General features: G+C 36.8%; 1 protein-coding gene and 1 pseudogene across 3 annotated transcripts; both read right to left on the bottom strand.

Moving 5' to 3' along the window:
• Positions 1-450: 450 nt before the first annotated feature.
• On the bottom strand, positions 451-1,938 carry LOC148868108 (acetylornithine deacetylase pseudogene; annotated as a pseudogene).
• Positions 1,939-2,127: 189 nt separating this feature from the next.
• LOC148868109 (heat shock cognate 70 kDa protein 2-like) lies at positions 2,128-8,409 on the bottom strand. Of its 3 annotated transcripts, none has more exons than XM_088969428.1 (4): positions 7,903-8,354; positions 7,297-7,833; positions 5,358-7,091; positions 4,146-4,383 (listed from the first exon to the last, which is right to left on the bottom strand). In XM_088969428.1, exon 3 carries the CDS (start codon positions 6,988-6,990, stop codon positions 5,359-5,361), a length of 1,632 nt encoding a protein of 543 aa, XP_088825554.1. In that variant the 5' UTR covers positions 6,991-7,091; positions 7,297-7,833; positions 7,903-8,354; the 3' UTR covers positions 4,146-4,383; position 5,358. The 3 variants fall into 3 exon arrangements, with proteins under 3 accessions (XP_088825552.1, XP_088825554.1, XP_088825553.1); XM_088969427.1 differs by having other exon boundaries at positions 7,297-7,368; positions 7,903-8,233; XM_088969426.1 differs by lacking the exon at positions 7,297-7,833 and having other exon boundaries at positions 2,128-4,383; positions 7,903-8,409.
• Between the last annotated feature and the right edge of the window lie 4,969 nt (positions 8,410-13,378).

The following is a 13,378-nucleotide window of genomic DNA, read 5'->3' on the forward strand; positions in this document are numbered from 1 at the left end:
CCACCTGCCACCGCCACCTCCAGATACAGAAACGGCTCCGACAAAGAGAGCAGTGGCCCCGAAGACTACTTGTTTTCTTCCCCGTTTCAAGCACCTTTTGCTCCAATCAGAGGCAAGATCGTTGACAGCTAGGACCAACCGGATCGCGCTCCATCACCTTCAATCTGCTGTTTGAACATCAAAGCCTCCATCGTGCAATTCTTGAATCAATGGCAACTTGGCAAGCTCTAGTGATTGAATAGGATTTTACATATGCCCAACCACATGTTTGGTTGCTTTACATGATTGAATAGGATATTCCCTTAATGGGAGAATATCGTTTCAGCAGGAATGAGAATGGGATTTGATTTCGTCCAATCAAACAGTCCATTCCGATTCCAATTCCAGACCCCTATTTCTGCAAAGCAAATAAACCCTGAAAAGTGAATGTAAATCTTTCCCTGAGGAGGTTCACTTCGGAGAGCACATATTTTGCGACAGGTCATAATGTTGGCACACATATCCCTGCACCTTTATAATCACATCTACCAAGGATTTAATCTCACAACCCCTGAAATAATACAATCAAATGGAATCTGATTCACACCTCCTCCAGAATAGCACCATTGAGATGGTTTCATGGTTGAAGGTGTTGCAAGCAAATCCATAAATCTGTTCCTTGGGATGCGGAGGGAAGCCTCTATTATAGAACCGCATCTGAATCTCCCTAAGTGCTTCAATTCCATGGCTAGCTCCAAAGGATTTATAGCCTTGTGATTGTGAGCCAGACCATGGAAAAGTTTACCTGTTGTCAGGGGTGTCAATTTAACTGGATTTTGTCCGATCTGATTTAGTTCAATGTGAGTTCATTATAAATGGACTTAATCTAGTTTAGTCCAATGAATATTTTGGATTATTTTAGACTAGTTCAAAGACTATTCGGTCTGTTCAAATTCTTATTAATTTAAATTAGTTTCAATTCAAACCTGATCCATTAATAATTATGTTCTTATCTTCTATCAATGGACCAGATATTGGTTCAATCCAATATAAATTCATTATGAACAATCATGTCCAATCCAATATGTCATATTGGCCCATTCAATCCATCTAAATATGTCCAACCCATCCAAATTGATTTTGATTTGGAAGAAGTCCAATCCAAAACCGATCCATAGACACCCCTACCTGTCGCTTTAAGTTTTCAGGATACCATACCACGAGCACCAATGCAAGGTTCATTATCTGCGGTATCGATCAAAAACAGAGGACCTTACTTAAGCTTAATTATTAAGCGCAACCCATCTTCTACAAGAGCATCAACTGAACTCCCACAGTCCCACCCCCAAATTCGATGATGAGTTCTCTTCATTTTCCATAAAGACAGCCACCACAGTTGACTTGATTACTTCCAACTCAGGTTTTGTCTTGCCCAGCATTCTCATGAGTTCAGTTACTAGTGCTGCATGCATGCCCCAAATTATCGGTTGTTCCACGACCTCGGAGTACAACTCCGTCAATGCTCAGAGAAAAAGAGGATCAAAATCCAATTCATTCGGATTGGCCGTGACAACGTCCATGTGACAACCCACAAACGAGAGGATCTTTCCGAGAGCAGTCCCCACTCCCCGGGTACTCGACCATCCAAGACGTGTCTGACTACTCCATCCTCTTCTGGTCTCAGTTCTGAATTTCTGATAGTTTTCTCTGAACGCATTTGGCGTCTCCGATGAGCTTAGAGAAAAGAGAAATAAACGCATCCTTGTCGAGTTGACCCAGTACATCCTTCACAATGGAAGACCCCACTACATTCTGGGCTTTTATTGTTAGTAAGCAACTAAACACCTTTCCTATATTCCATCCAGAAACCTCCCAGTTTCCAGTACATTCGGGGCTTTTTTGATAGTAAGGAACTAAACAGCAGAAGTGGTTCCTCAAAATGCTTAGCAGCGGGAAGAATTATAAGAACATAGAAAATCCTACTCAAGAAAAAAGAAAATGACTGAACACCAAGGAACTAGGATTTTAATCCAATCCGATTCAAATTAAATCCAATTAATTCGAATAAAATTAGTTCTTTTTCTTCGCTCTAACCCAGTGGTAGTCTGGTCTGGTCTATTCCATCAAGCATCAGCCACTTTCAGTATCTTTAGGTTAATAGCAGATAAGGGCAACTTTTGGGCCCTATTATTCATTAAATTGAGGGTAAAAATAATATCAATTAAATTGAGGGCAAAAACACTGTTTATTTTATTCCTCTTCCAATTTATTCTTAACACCACCGTTCGCCGTCATCAGCTTTTGGCAACGCCTCTAGCAACGTTGCCGGAGAAGACTCGTCAAAGAAACCTCCTTGTACTCCGCTCTCTTTAAATCTCAATTGTGAATACGATTGGAAGTAGTAAGGAGATATCCCTTGTTCATCTCTTCATTTTATTTCCCAAGGTTTCTGTATTTTCGGTTTTGTTGTCTGTGTGAAGTGTGAACAAGGAACATGGAGAGAGATATTTCATCAGATTCTGTTGCTAAGCATCTGGCCTTCTTTTGCCTACCGCTTCACTGGACCGGGAAACGAAGATGGTTTCTTCAACCTCAACATCCTAGGGGCGGCGGGTTTCCATTTCCTCACTGCATCTGGCATAAATCAAGGAATTACTCCATTTGATATCGGAATCCCACGAATTTCGACGTCAGATCCTGTGGCTTTCAGCTTCTTCAGTGACTCTCTCGCGCCTCCTCGGAACAAAAATATCATTTATTAAGATGCAGACGGAGATCAACCACCGAAATGCTCTATCAGCTTCATCAACTCGCAGAAGATAATACTCCCCAAACCCGAGCCATTCGATGAGCAACTGATGAATCCCATCGAAATGTGCAGCTTCATATCAGAAAGCTTCGATCAAACTCTACCTCTTTGCGATTGGAGATTTCGTCGGTTACCGGAGCTCCATTCTATCGAACAAGCTTCTAAGGATCTGAGAATTTCGACTAGTTCTCATATGCAGCAAAACGAGTTTGCCATCGACGAATCTTCTCTTTAGGTAAATCTCCAATCGCCGTCATCAACCGACTCTTACACACTGGAAGCTATAGTGAGAAACTTCACGTTACCGAACCTTAGTTCTGTTGCTTGGCTACAGGCGCCAAATCGAAACCCTCCGTCATCGGCTGTAGTGCACATGAGCACATTGGCTACGCAGCAGCGGAAGAAGATCGGCTATAGGACGAGGTGCCTGCAGAAGCTGATGCCATGGGACAAGAAGATGAGCATGGCGACGTTACTAGAAGAGGCGTACAAGTACATAGAATTCCTGAAGGCGCAACTTAGAGCATTGCAAACCATGCCAGGTCAATCGAGCATCGAGTGGGATGTGCTACCAGGAAATGTTTGGTGGGTTGGAGAAACTGAACCAACAACAACTACTACAGGTGCTAGTGAATTCTCCCGTGGCACAGACCATCCTGTACTCCAAAAGACAATGTGTTTTCTCATGGGAGCAGCTGCTTTTGCTAAATAAGATCACTTGAGAACAAAATATTCCAGAACAGTAGACGTTATTGTTAGGTTCTTCTTCCTGTTCTTGAGATCCTTAAAGCGGCAGTGTTTGAAAACGAGATGGGCAGAGGTGGCAGAGTTGGGCAGAGGTAGAGTCGGAGCCATTGCCGAAGGTTGCCGGAGGCGGTGGCGGACGGCGATGGACTGCAACGCTGATTTTTGCCGTTAATTTATATTATTTTTAAAAATATAATTTATTTTTTAAATTTTATTATAAATATTATTTTTATTGATATTATGACCCAAAAGTTGCCCTTATCTAATTATTAACCCATTTTTTAATCTTTAAGTCAGTGCTTGGTTTCAAGAAAGATTGGGAAAAAAAAAGAAAATGTAGGAAAACCTTTACAAACCTTATATAAACTTCCCTATCTTTTTCTTCTTTTTCCTACTTTTTCCTCCAAACCAAACATTGCCTAAAGGTTCTCTATTTCTGCCTTGTAAAGCAATAGATGCCACCTCATTCCATTGCATACTTTGTGTTCTGTAATGGCATTGAAAGCAACCTCCCTTCGGTAAAATCAAGTAATGCAGGAACGAGAAGGCAGATGCTTCCAATTTTTTTACAGTCTGTTTGGTTGCCAAGAAATAGTGGGATGAGAAGGAATGAGATAACAAAGGAAATTTTATTTTCTCATTTTGGCATCTTATGTTTGGTTGTTGAGACCAATTATTCTGCAAAATTTGTTTTCCAGTGTTTAATTGTTGAGAAAATTTTGCAAGATACTTGATTTCATTTTCCTTCAACCATTAACAACGGTGGAACATGAACACCCATGGTTGGCTCCTATATTCTCCTTCAATCATTATCAATGATGATGACAAAAGTTTAGCAAGGTTTAGATCTGCATATCATGAAAAAAAAAAACTTGTTAGATCTGCAACGATGAGAACAGAAGTTTAAGCAGATCTACAAACATTTGGCTCTCAAAAGGAAGGCTAAGAAGTCAGGGATGCAAAGAAAAGCACCGAAGTTTTAGAGAAAAAATACAAAAAAAAACTACCGCAGAGAAACCGCACACAATAAGGTCTGAAGCTCGACTTGGAAGATAAAAAATAATGAATTTTCAAGGAAAATATACAAAATGGCTAAAAAACGTGAATCAGAGATGGAGATGGAGAATAGAGGTCTTAGATTCGTTAAAGGTGAAAAGAACAGTGGTTGGAGATTTGATTGTAAGACCATGTGAATGGAGATGTCGACAGTGGTTGGAGGTGAAAGGAGGTCACCTTCAACATTTGTCTCACAGACTTATCATTGTTTTCATTTCTCAGCAGGGTTACACCTATCTGGCGAGAACCAGCATCTATAGTTTTGGAATGTAAATTCTCATCCCATTCCATTGTTTCAACTAAAACAAACGACAGAAAATAGGAATCTTATGCAAATATTCATATTATCTCATCCCGTCACAATAACCAAACATACCATTAGTTGGAAAGTTGCTTAAAAGTTGATAAGTATAAATTTCTTTCCCCAAACATTGGTTTTGGGTTAACGGCGAAATTCATTCAATCCGTTTGCAGCAAAGATCCACATAAAACATGGTGCTGCTATAACTTCAAACCACCAATGCCACAGCTCACAAGGGAAGCGAACAATTGAAATTGAAATTGAAATTTGAAAAAATATCAGCAAATTTAAGTAGACCAGACCTACTGGTTTAGCAATCAGAACATTTGAAATTAAAAAATCAAAAAGCCAAAAATGCATAATGGAGTATTTTCAAAACTAAATATAAAGAAGGGAAGTATATAACTAAGTATGAGGAGGGACGCAAAAAAAGGCTACGCAAAACTGGAAATAATAGTCGATCACCTTAGTCGACTTCCTCGATCTTGGGCACAGCACCACTTCCACCAGCCGAAGGACCATCATCGCTCATACCTCCGCCCATGTCACCACCAGCACCCTGGTACATCTTGGCGATGATGGGGTTACAGATGCTCTCAAGCTCCTTCATCTTGTCATCGAATTCGTCGGCCTCGGCGAGCTGGTTGCTGTCCAGCCATTGGATAGCTTGCTCGATGGCATCCTCTATCTTCTTCTTGTCTGCTGCAGCAAGCTTGGAGGCAATCTTCTCGTCCCTCACGGTGTTCCTCATGTTGTATGCATAATTCTCCAACGCGTTCTTCGATTCCACCTTCTTCTTGTGCTCCTCGTCCTCAGACTTGTACTTCTCCGCATCTTGCACCATTTTCTCGATCTCCTCCTTAGACAATCTACCCTTGTCGTTAGTAATAGTGATCTTGTTCTTCTGCCCAGTGGTTTTGTCCTCCGCGGAGACGTTCAAAATACCATTTGCATCAATGTCAAAACACACTGTGATTTGAGGAACACCCCTGGGAGCAGGTGGGATGCCGGAGAGCTCAAACTTACCCAACAAATTGTTGTCCCTGGTTCTCGTTCTCTCTCCCTCATAAACTTGGATCAACACTCCAGGCTGGTTGTCGGAGTAAGTAGAGAACACCTGTTCCTTCTTGGTAGGAATGGTGGTGTTCCTAGGAATCAAAACAGTCATGACACCTCCAGCCGTCTCCAGACCAAGAGATAGAGGAGTAACATCGAGAAGGAGAAGATCCTGAACCTTCTCATTGCCCTCTCCACTCAGGATGGCTGCCTGGACAGCAGCACCATAAGCAACGGCTTCATCTGGATTGATGCTCTTGCATAGCTCCTTCCCGTTAAAAAAGTCCTGCAACAATTGCTGGACCTTAGGAATCCTAGTAGATCCACCAACAAGTACAACATCGTGAACGCTGCTCTTGTCCATCTTAGCATCCCTCAAACACTTCTCAACGGGCTCCATACACTTTCTGAAGAGATCCATGTTGAGCTCCTCAAATCTGGCACGGGTGATTGTAGAGTAGAAGTCGATACCCTCATACAAAGAATCAATCTCAATGGTGGTCTGAGCAGTGGACGAGAGAGTCCTCTTTGCCCTCTCACATGATGTCCTGATCCTCCTCAGAGCTCTAGGGTTTCCACTGATGTCCTTCTTGTGCTTCCTCTTGAACTCCTGAACGAAGTGGTTCACCATTCGGTTGTCAAAGTCCTCGCCTCCGAGGTGAGTATCTCCTGCAGTGGCTTTCACCTCAAAGATACCCTCTTCAATGGTAAGAAGGGAGACATCGAAGGTTCCACCACCAAGGTCAAAAATGAGGACGTTCTTCTCGCCAACACTGCCAGCTTTCTTGTCAAGACCGTAAGCAATGGCTGCAGCCGTAGGCTCATTGATGATACGCATGACATTGAGACCAGCGATAACGCCGGCATCCTTCGTGGCCTGGCGCTGAGAGTCGTTAAAGTAGGCAGGAACTGTGACAACGGCGTTCTTCACGGTTGATCCAAGGTAGGCCTCGGCAATCTCGCGCATCTTCATGAGGACCATGGATGAGATCTCCTCGGCTGCAAACTGCTTCTCCTCACCCTTATAGGAAACCATAATCATGGGCTTGTCACCAGGGCCGGCAATAACCTTGAAGGGCCACAACTTAATATCGCTCTGAACGGAAGCATCAGAGAATCTCCTTCCGATCAAACGCTTCGCATCTACAACAGGGAATTGAATTTTGAAATAAAAAACAGGAAATTTACATTTATAGAAAACAAGAGAAGTTAACCAATAAATCGGAGTGAAAAGATATCAGGAACACTCTTATCGACTAATTGAGGAACATAACCAAAAATATCAAACTAGAAACCCCTAAAAACATTATAAGCAATAGGAAAACATAAGGCACGTTAAGAAATATACCTTACAAGAGTTAGCAAAAGACATTCACGTCCGAAAACGAAATTTGAGACCTAAGTACCTAACAATTCTGATCTACAAGCAAAATAATACACATAAATTCAAACGGGCATTCACAACGGAAAACGAAATTCGAGGCCTAACAATTCAGATGTAAAAGCCAAAAACGTACAAAGAAGTCCAAAAATAGGAATTCTAAATTATCCCATTAAATACATTTCATGTTCAATACATGATAAGCGTAAGTGCGTGCGACGGGATTCTCTGCAAGCAAAAACTCCGCATACACTGCGAAAGCATGAGAATCCAGCCGCACATTAGGAAGATTTCCGGATTAATTTAACACACATGTAGAGAAGATATTCCCAATATGCGGCTGGATACTATGTTTGCAGAGTTTTTTTGCTTGCAGGAGATCCGGGCTCGAAGTGTCCGGTGCTCGACGAAAACTACAGCGTGAATCCAAAGTATATAGGGATTAAGGAACAGGTTGAACATTCTCCAATCACGCAAGCAGAGCCCAAAGATATGCATTTTAAGCTGCACAGAGATTGAAAAGTTGCGGCATTTAGCTCTAGAAAATTAGATATGAGAAAGTTCGGGACCTACCGAATACAGTGTTAATAGGGTTCATGGCCACCTGATTCTTCGCCGCATCTCCGATCAAACGCTCGGTATCGGTAAATGCAACATACGAGGGGGTTGTCCTATTCCCTTGATCGTTGGCAATGATCTCGACACGATCGTGTTGCCAGACCCCGACACATGAGTACGTCGTTCCAAGATCGATTCCGATCGCTGGACCTTCACCTTTTCCGGCCATTTTCCGGGCTTGGGTGGATCAAAGAATCACAGAAGAGGGAAAAGAAAAAGGCACAATGGACGAGTGTGAAGCCGAAAGAGATCATGAAAGAATCTCTTGCGCTATGGTTTACAAATTGTTTGGAGATACAAAATTTGTACCTTATATACTTCGCGCTTGATTTCCAGAACATTCGAATCAAAGCTTTCCAACCGTCCGATCAAAAGCGACGAACGGGTTAAGAAACTTTCCATACTTCGGCGGAAAACCTGATATTTCAGTTCCTATAGTTGTTTTGGAGAATTTTCTCTCCCATCGCGGGAAACCACGTGCCACTTTTAATAGTATGTTATGAAACTTCAAAAATTAAATCTAAACCGTCCATCAAGATTTTTAAGAATATCTATTCTTTTAGGTTCTAATTTTCCGTCAGTTGATTGGGCTGGGCTCGCGGAGACGTAAGGCCGACTATGCATCTGCAAGGCACCATAAACAATAAAAGTCGTCTTCACACAAGTGGGAACATGCGAACCAGAAGAATTTCACACGAAGCTTCGATCCCGATAAAAACGCCCCACATAAACATGCGAGACCTTTCCAATTCACGGTTGGACTGTTCTGTAACTTGTAAACGTTTTTGGGACGCTTTCTGTACGGGTAAATGTGAATTCCGGTTATTATGGCCTGGGTCCACCAACCGCCCAATATTTGTGGATCCAATAAGAATCAATCCAATTTGGTACCTAATTGTCATAAATGTTATAATTTTTTTTTTTTGAATTTACGAATAAATAAAATACAATGCTAAATGAAATAAAATATAAATATAATTAAATACAGTTTATTTATATTTATTAAATAAACGTTTATACTTTATTTGCTCTTAAAATAGAGAAACACAATAATTGCAACCTTTTATAACAATAGATGCTACTTCAGCATAATAGTGAATAAATTCAGCCGTTTGTGGAAGTTTCAGAAAATAATTTCTACTAACGACTGTAAAGTTCACTTTTTATATTTTGAACGTATACACAAGAGTAAAAAGAGAAAAAATATTGAAATAACACCTATGTGACATTATCAATAAACATTAACATACTAAAACTAGACTAACACAACGAATCCAGTTGGCGATGTTACAAAAACCACTCGGAATCTCCTGTCCACATATTGTTTCCTCATCCGTCCATTCCCACACAATCCTAAATTCCTAATTCCGTATTGAGAACATCTTAATTAGTTAATTACGGTGGTATTATTTACCAAAAAATACGGTATTCGATTCACACTTCAATTTTTTGGTAAATTACAAAAGCCCCTTGTTAGAGGGTCAGTCACAAATAACCCTTGTATTTTTTATTTGTAGCAAACCCCCGTATAAACCCACTTGAATTTTTAGTTGACGAAGATTGTAAATGCAGTTGACAAAAGGTGTTAAATGATCAAAATATGTTTTCGGTAATTCAAGGGGTGTGAACTGAAATTTTCAAAATCATAAAAAAAATAAAAAAAGGAAAAAGGACAAAGCCATTCCCCTTTATATTCTTTGTCCATTGTCAATTTTTCTCATAAACCCTGACCTACATAAATATAATGCGAGGGAACAACTTGACAACAAGTAACCATGATATCTCCACAACATGTATTTCAAAAAGAAAATGTGACTTGGGAGGTTTAAGCCGTAGTAAACTATTTTACAAATTGAAGAATTAATAATCCATCCATCACATATAATTATAATTTGTATAATATATTTATAGTGTTATTGGGGATCAGTGCGATACATGGGATTTATTAAGAAAAAGCTAAATAATAAAAATAGTTATTTATTAAAATACCCTTTATAGTTTTATGGATTTACTAAAATCTATCCTATAGTTAAAATTTTACTAAAACACCACTTATAATTTGTAAGGGAATTAATCAATCTTCTGTCATATAATAGTGGAAAATGACAGTATTGACCTTAATGTTCATTTAAATAAATTAAATAAAAACAAATAAAAATAAAAATACCATTTTTGCAATTTATAAGGCACGAACAACCACTCTATTGGTTATATTTGGTTAATTTTATTTTCTGTAAAGAAAAAAAGGTGATAAGGGTATTTTTAGAATAAAAAATCATAGGCCTAATGGCAAAACAAACATTCCTTAATGAAATGTTGATTAAGTAAATAAGTTGTAAAATGTATGGGATGTTTTAATAAAATGAAATCTATAAGGTAGGTTTAAGTAAATATATAAAACTATAAGATGTATTCTAGTAAATGACCCTAATAAATCATGTAAGAGTATACAATTATTTTATATTTTTTAAATTTTTAAATAATTAATAATTATTTATATTTTATATACTACTTTTAATAATTTTTTTATAATATAAAAATAATATTAATTCAGTTAGGTTTATTCATCAAATTGATGAAATCGACCAACCCGATCAACTTGACCTAAGTTGGTCAGTTATTTAGTATTTTAGGTCGGCTTTGGTTAAAAAATTTCCCAATTTGACAAAGTTGGGTTAATTTCACTTTAGCCATTTGTAAACTAACAAAAATCGAACGACCAAACCATGGATATATATATTATTTTGAATATAATTTTTAACATGGAAAAGTGGAAAATTTTTCATATTTCTTAGTCTAAAATGTTTTATATCATAAATCTAATTTTAAAATTTATTTTTTAATAATTGCACTAAAATTTTTAAAATTAAATTTATTTTTTAAGTTTAAATCTCTTGAACCGACTAACCAAACCAAAAAATAAACCCAAACGATACAACTTGAGTGGGTCAGTTTTCACAAAAGGTCAGTCAGATTTAGTTGACCAACTCTCCAACTTGACCAAGTCAATTTGGTTGGCCAAATAGCCTACAACTGAACCGAACCAACTCACAAATACTCATAATTTCAGCTAAATTAATAGTCACATCTCTGATAAACAGCAATAGTTTAATCTCCAATAATTACTAAAAATTTATAGCAAAAATACACAATTATTGAAAATATATTGATAATGAAAAAATACAATAAGTACTAAAAATATATTAACTTAGTCAATAAATAGTATAATCTCAAATAATAGTTTAATCTCTAATACATATTAATCAATAAATTATAACAAAAATACAATAAATTAAATATCAAATTTAATAATAGTAGTTTAATCTCCAATTATTATTGATATTTTTTTCGTTAAATAACAAAACAAAATAAATTTATAAATAATCTTTGAAAACACATTTATCGCAAAAAACAATAAATAATTACTGAAATACAATAAATATTAATTTTAGTGTATATAATTGTATAATAAATATAGATTAAGAGTTTAAAATTATTATAAATAAATATTTTTTTGAAAGTTATTTTCTCGATTTATTACTTGATATAAGTGAAATTAGTTATTTACAATATTATGTGAAAATATTAAATTATTATTAATTTCAATGTTATGTTACAATTATTTTTTTGCTTTAAATAATTTTTTTTTAATTTATTACATAATTTCGTTATTTTAAATATCTAAAATCTAGTTATGATAAATATCTAGTTATTTAAATATTTAAATAATCTATAACATATTTAAAATTTTTTGTTATTTGAATGTTATTTATTTAAAGCTATTACATATTATTAAATATTTGAAAAACATTTAAATTTATGATCTGGAAAAAACATAATTTAAATTGTTAGTACATAATTTCGTGTTATATTTTGTAAATATATAAAGTTATTTATTAGATAATTTCGTTATTTTAATTATTTAAAATATAGTTATGATAAGTATTTAGTTATGTAAATATTTAAATAAAATATATATTTAAATTTGTTGCTATTTGAATTTTATTTATTTAATGATATTACATATTAATAAATATTTGAAAAACATTTAATTTGATAATCCAAAAAACATAATTTAAATTGTTAGTACATAATTTCATGATATATTTTATAAGAATATAAAATTATTTTTTGTGCTTTTAATAAATATTTTAATGTTATTATATAATTTTGTTAGAATATTTAAATAGTTTTTAAATTTTTAAATCCAAACTTTCTTTAGATAGATATAGATAAAAAGTAGGGGAGATGATAAATAGGAATTAGAGATAATTTATGAGATACACTCTCTACTAAATTAGAGATAGTTTAGGAGATAAATATGAATTAGAGATTGATGTTGCGCAATCTGACTGCTCCTAGCTGGTGATGACTTAGCTTCCAGTAGACGACAGATGTGGAGAATTAGCACAGAAAGAATCAGAGAACCCAAGGGTGCTTACCCGGTGAGGTCGCTCCGATGCTTAAATCAGTATGTGCAAGCTGAGAATAATTAGAGAGCAAGAGAGCTAGTAAGCAGTAAAATGCACGTACCTTGGGCCTCGGGAAGGAGGCCTTTATATAATGGAGTCCTCGCTGGCTTTACGGAGTAGTTCCGAGATCTTCGCCATGATAGAATTTGTTTCCGCGTTACTTGGAGATAACGTTATCAGTTAATAAGGCTAATCACTTCCGCCCTGATCAAACGAGGAGAAAATGCTTAGCTGTTACGAGGCGTGATCCCTCGGAATTTGGGGACCGATGGAGTGACATTCGGGATTGTATCGAGGGTAGATTGGTATACCCGAGCTAGTTTCTATCTTGAACTGATGTTCCCGAGCTAAGGCTCGTACACCTCGAACTGAACTATGTACTGGTGTCGCGACCTAGTACCGAGGTGCCCTTAGCTTGCAGTGATCTTAGCTCGAAGAATTTTAGTTCAAGGTAGTGGAGTATTACTTTGTAGCGAGCTGACTATACCGAGTTGTCACCTATGTTGAGTTACGTCCCTGTGTCCACTTATTACAAGGTTAGGCCAAATCACCCTTCATCATAGATAATTCTGGAGAAAGTGGGGGAGGTAGTTTAGGATAAATTTTAGGAAAAGAGATTATTTAGGTTATTGGAAAGTGCATCTCATTGATTGTTTCAAAAATGACAGGGAATAAGAAATGAGAAATTTTCTTGACCGCTTCGTTTGAATATATATAGATGTGTCATGTGGTGTATATATATATATATATATATATATATAGATAGATAGATAGATAGAAATGTTATATTATCATGGTTCAAGCTCCCATTTAATCATGGTTGAATATATTGACCCATGAATCTCTCCCCTTTTCTAATCATTATGTACTAGACATAGGATTGGAAAAAGAGGTGTAGTACACAACTATTTATCGAATTCACATATATATGCTCCTACATAATGCGTCCAAAAAATGCC

Source organism: Nelumbo lutea, chromosome 2 (genome assembly GCF_056320005.1).
Source record: "Nelumbo lutea isolate HS-2025 chromosome 2, American lotus-T2T, whole genome shotgun sequence".
Lineage (NCBI taxonomy): Eukaryota > Viridiplantae > Streptophyta > Magnoliopsida > Proteales > Nelumbonaceae > Nelumbo > Nelumbo lutea.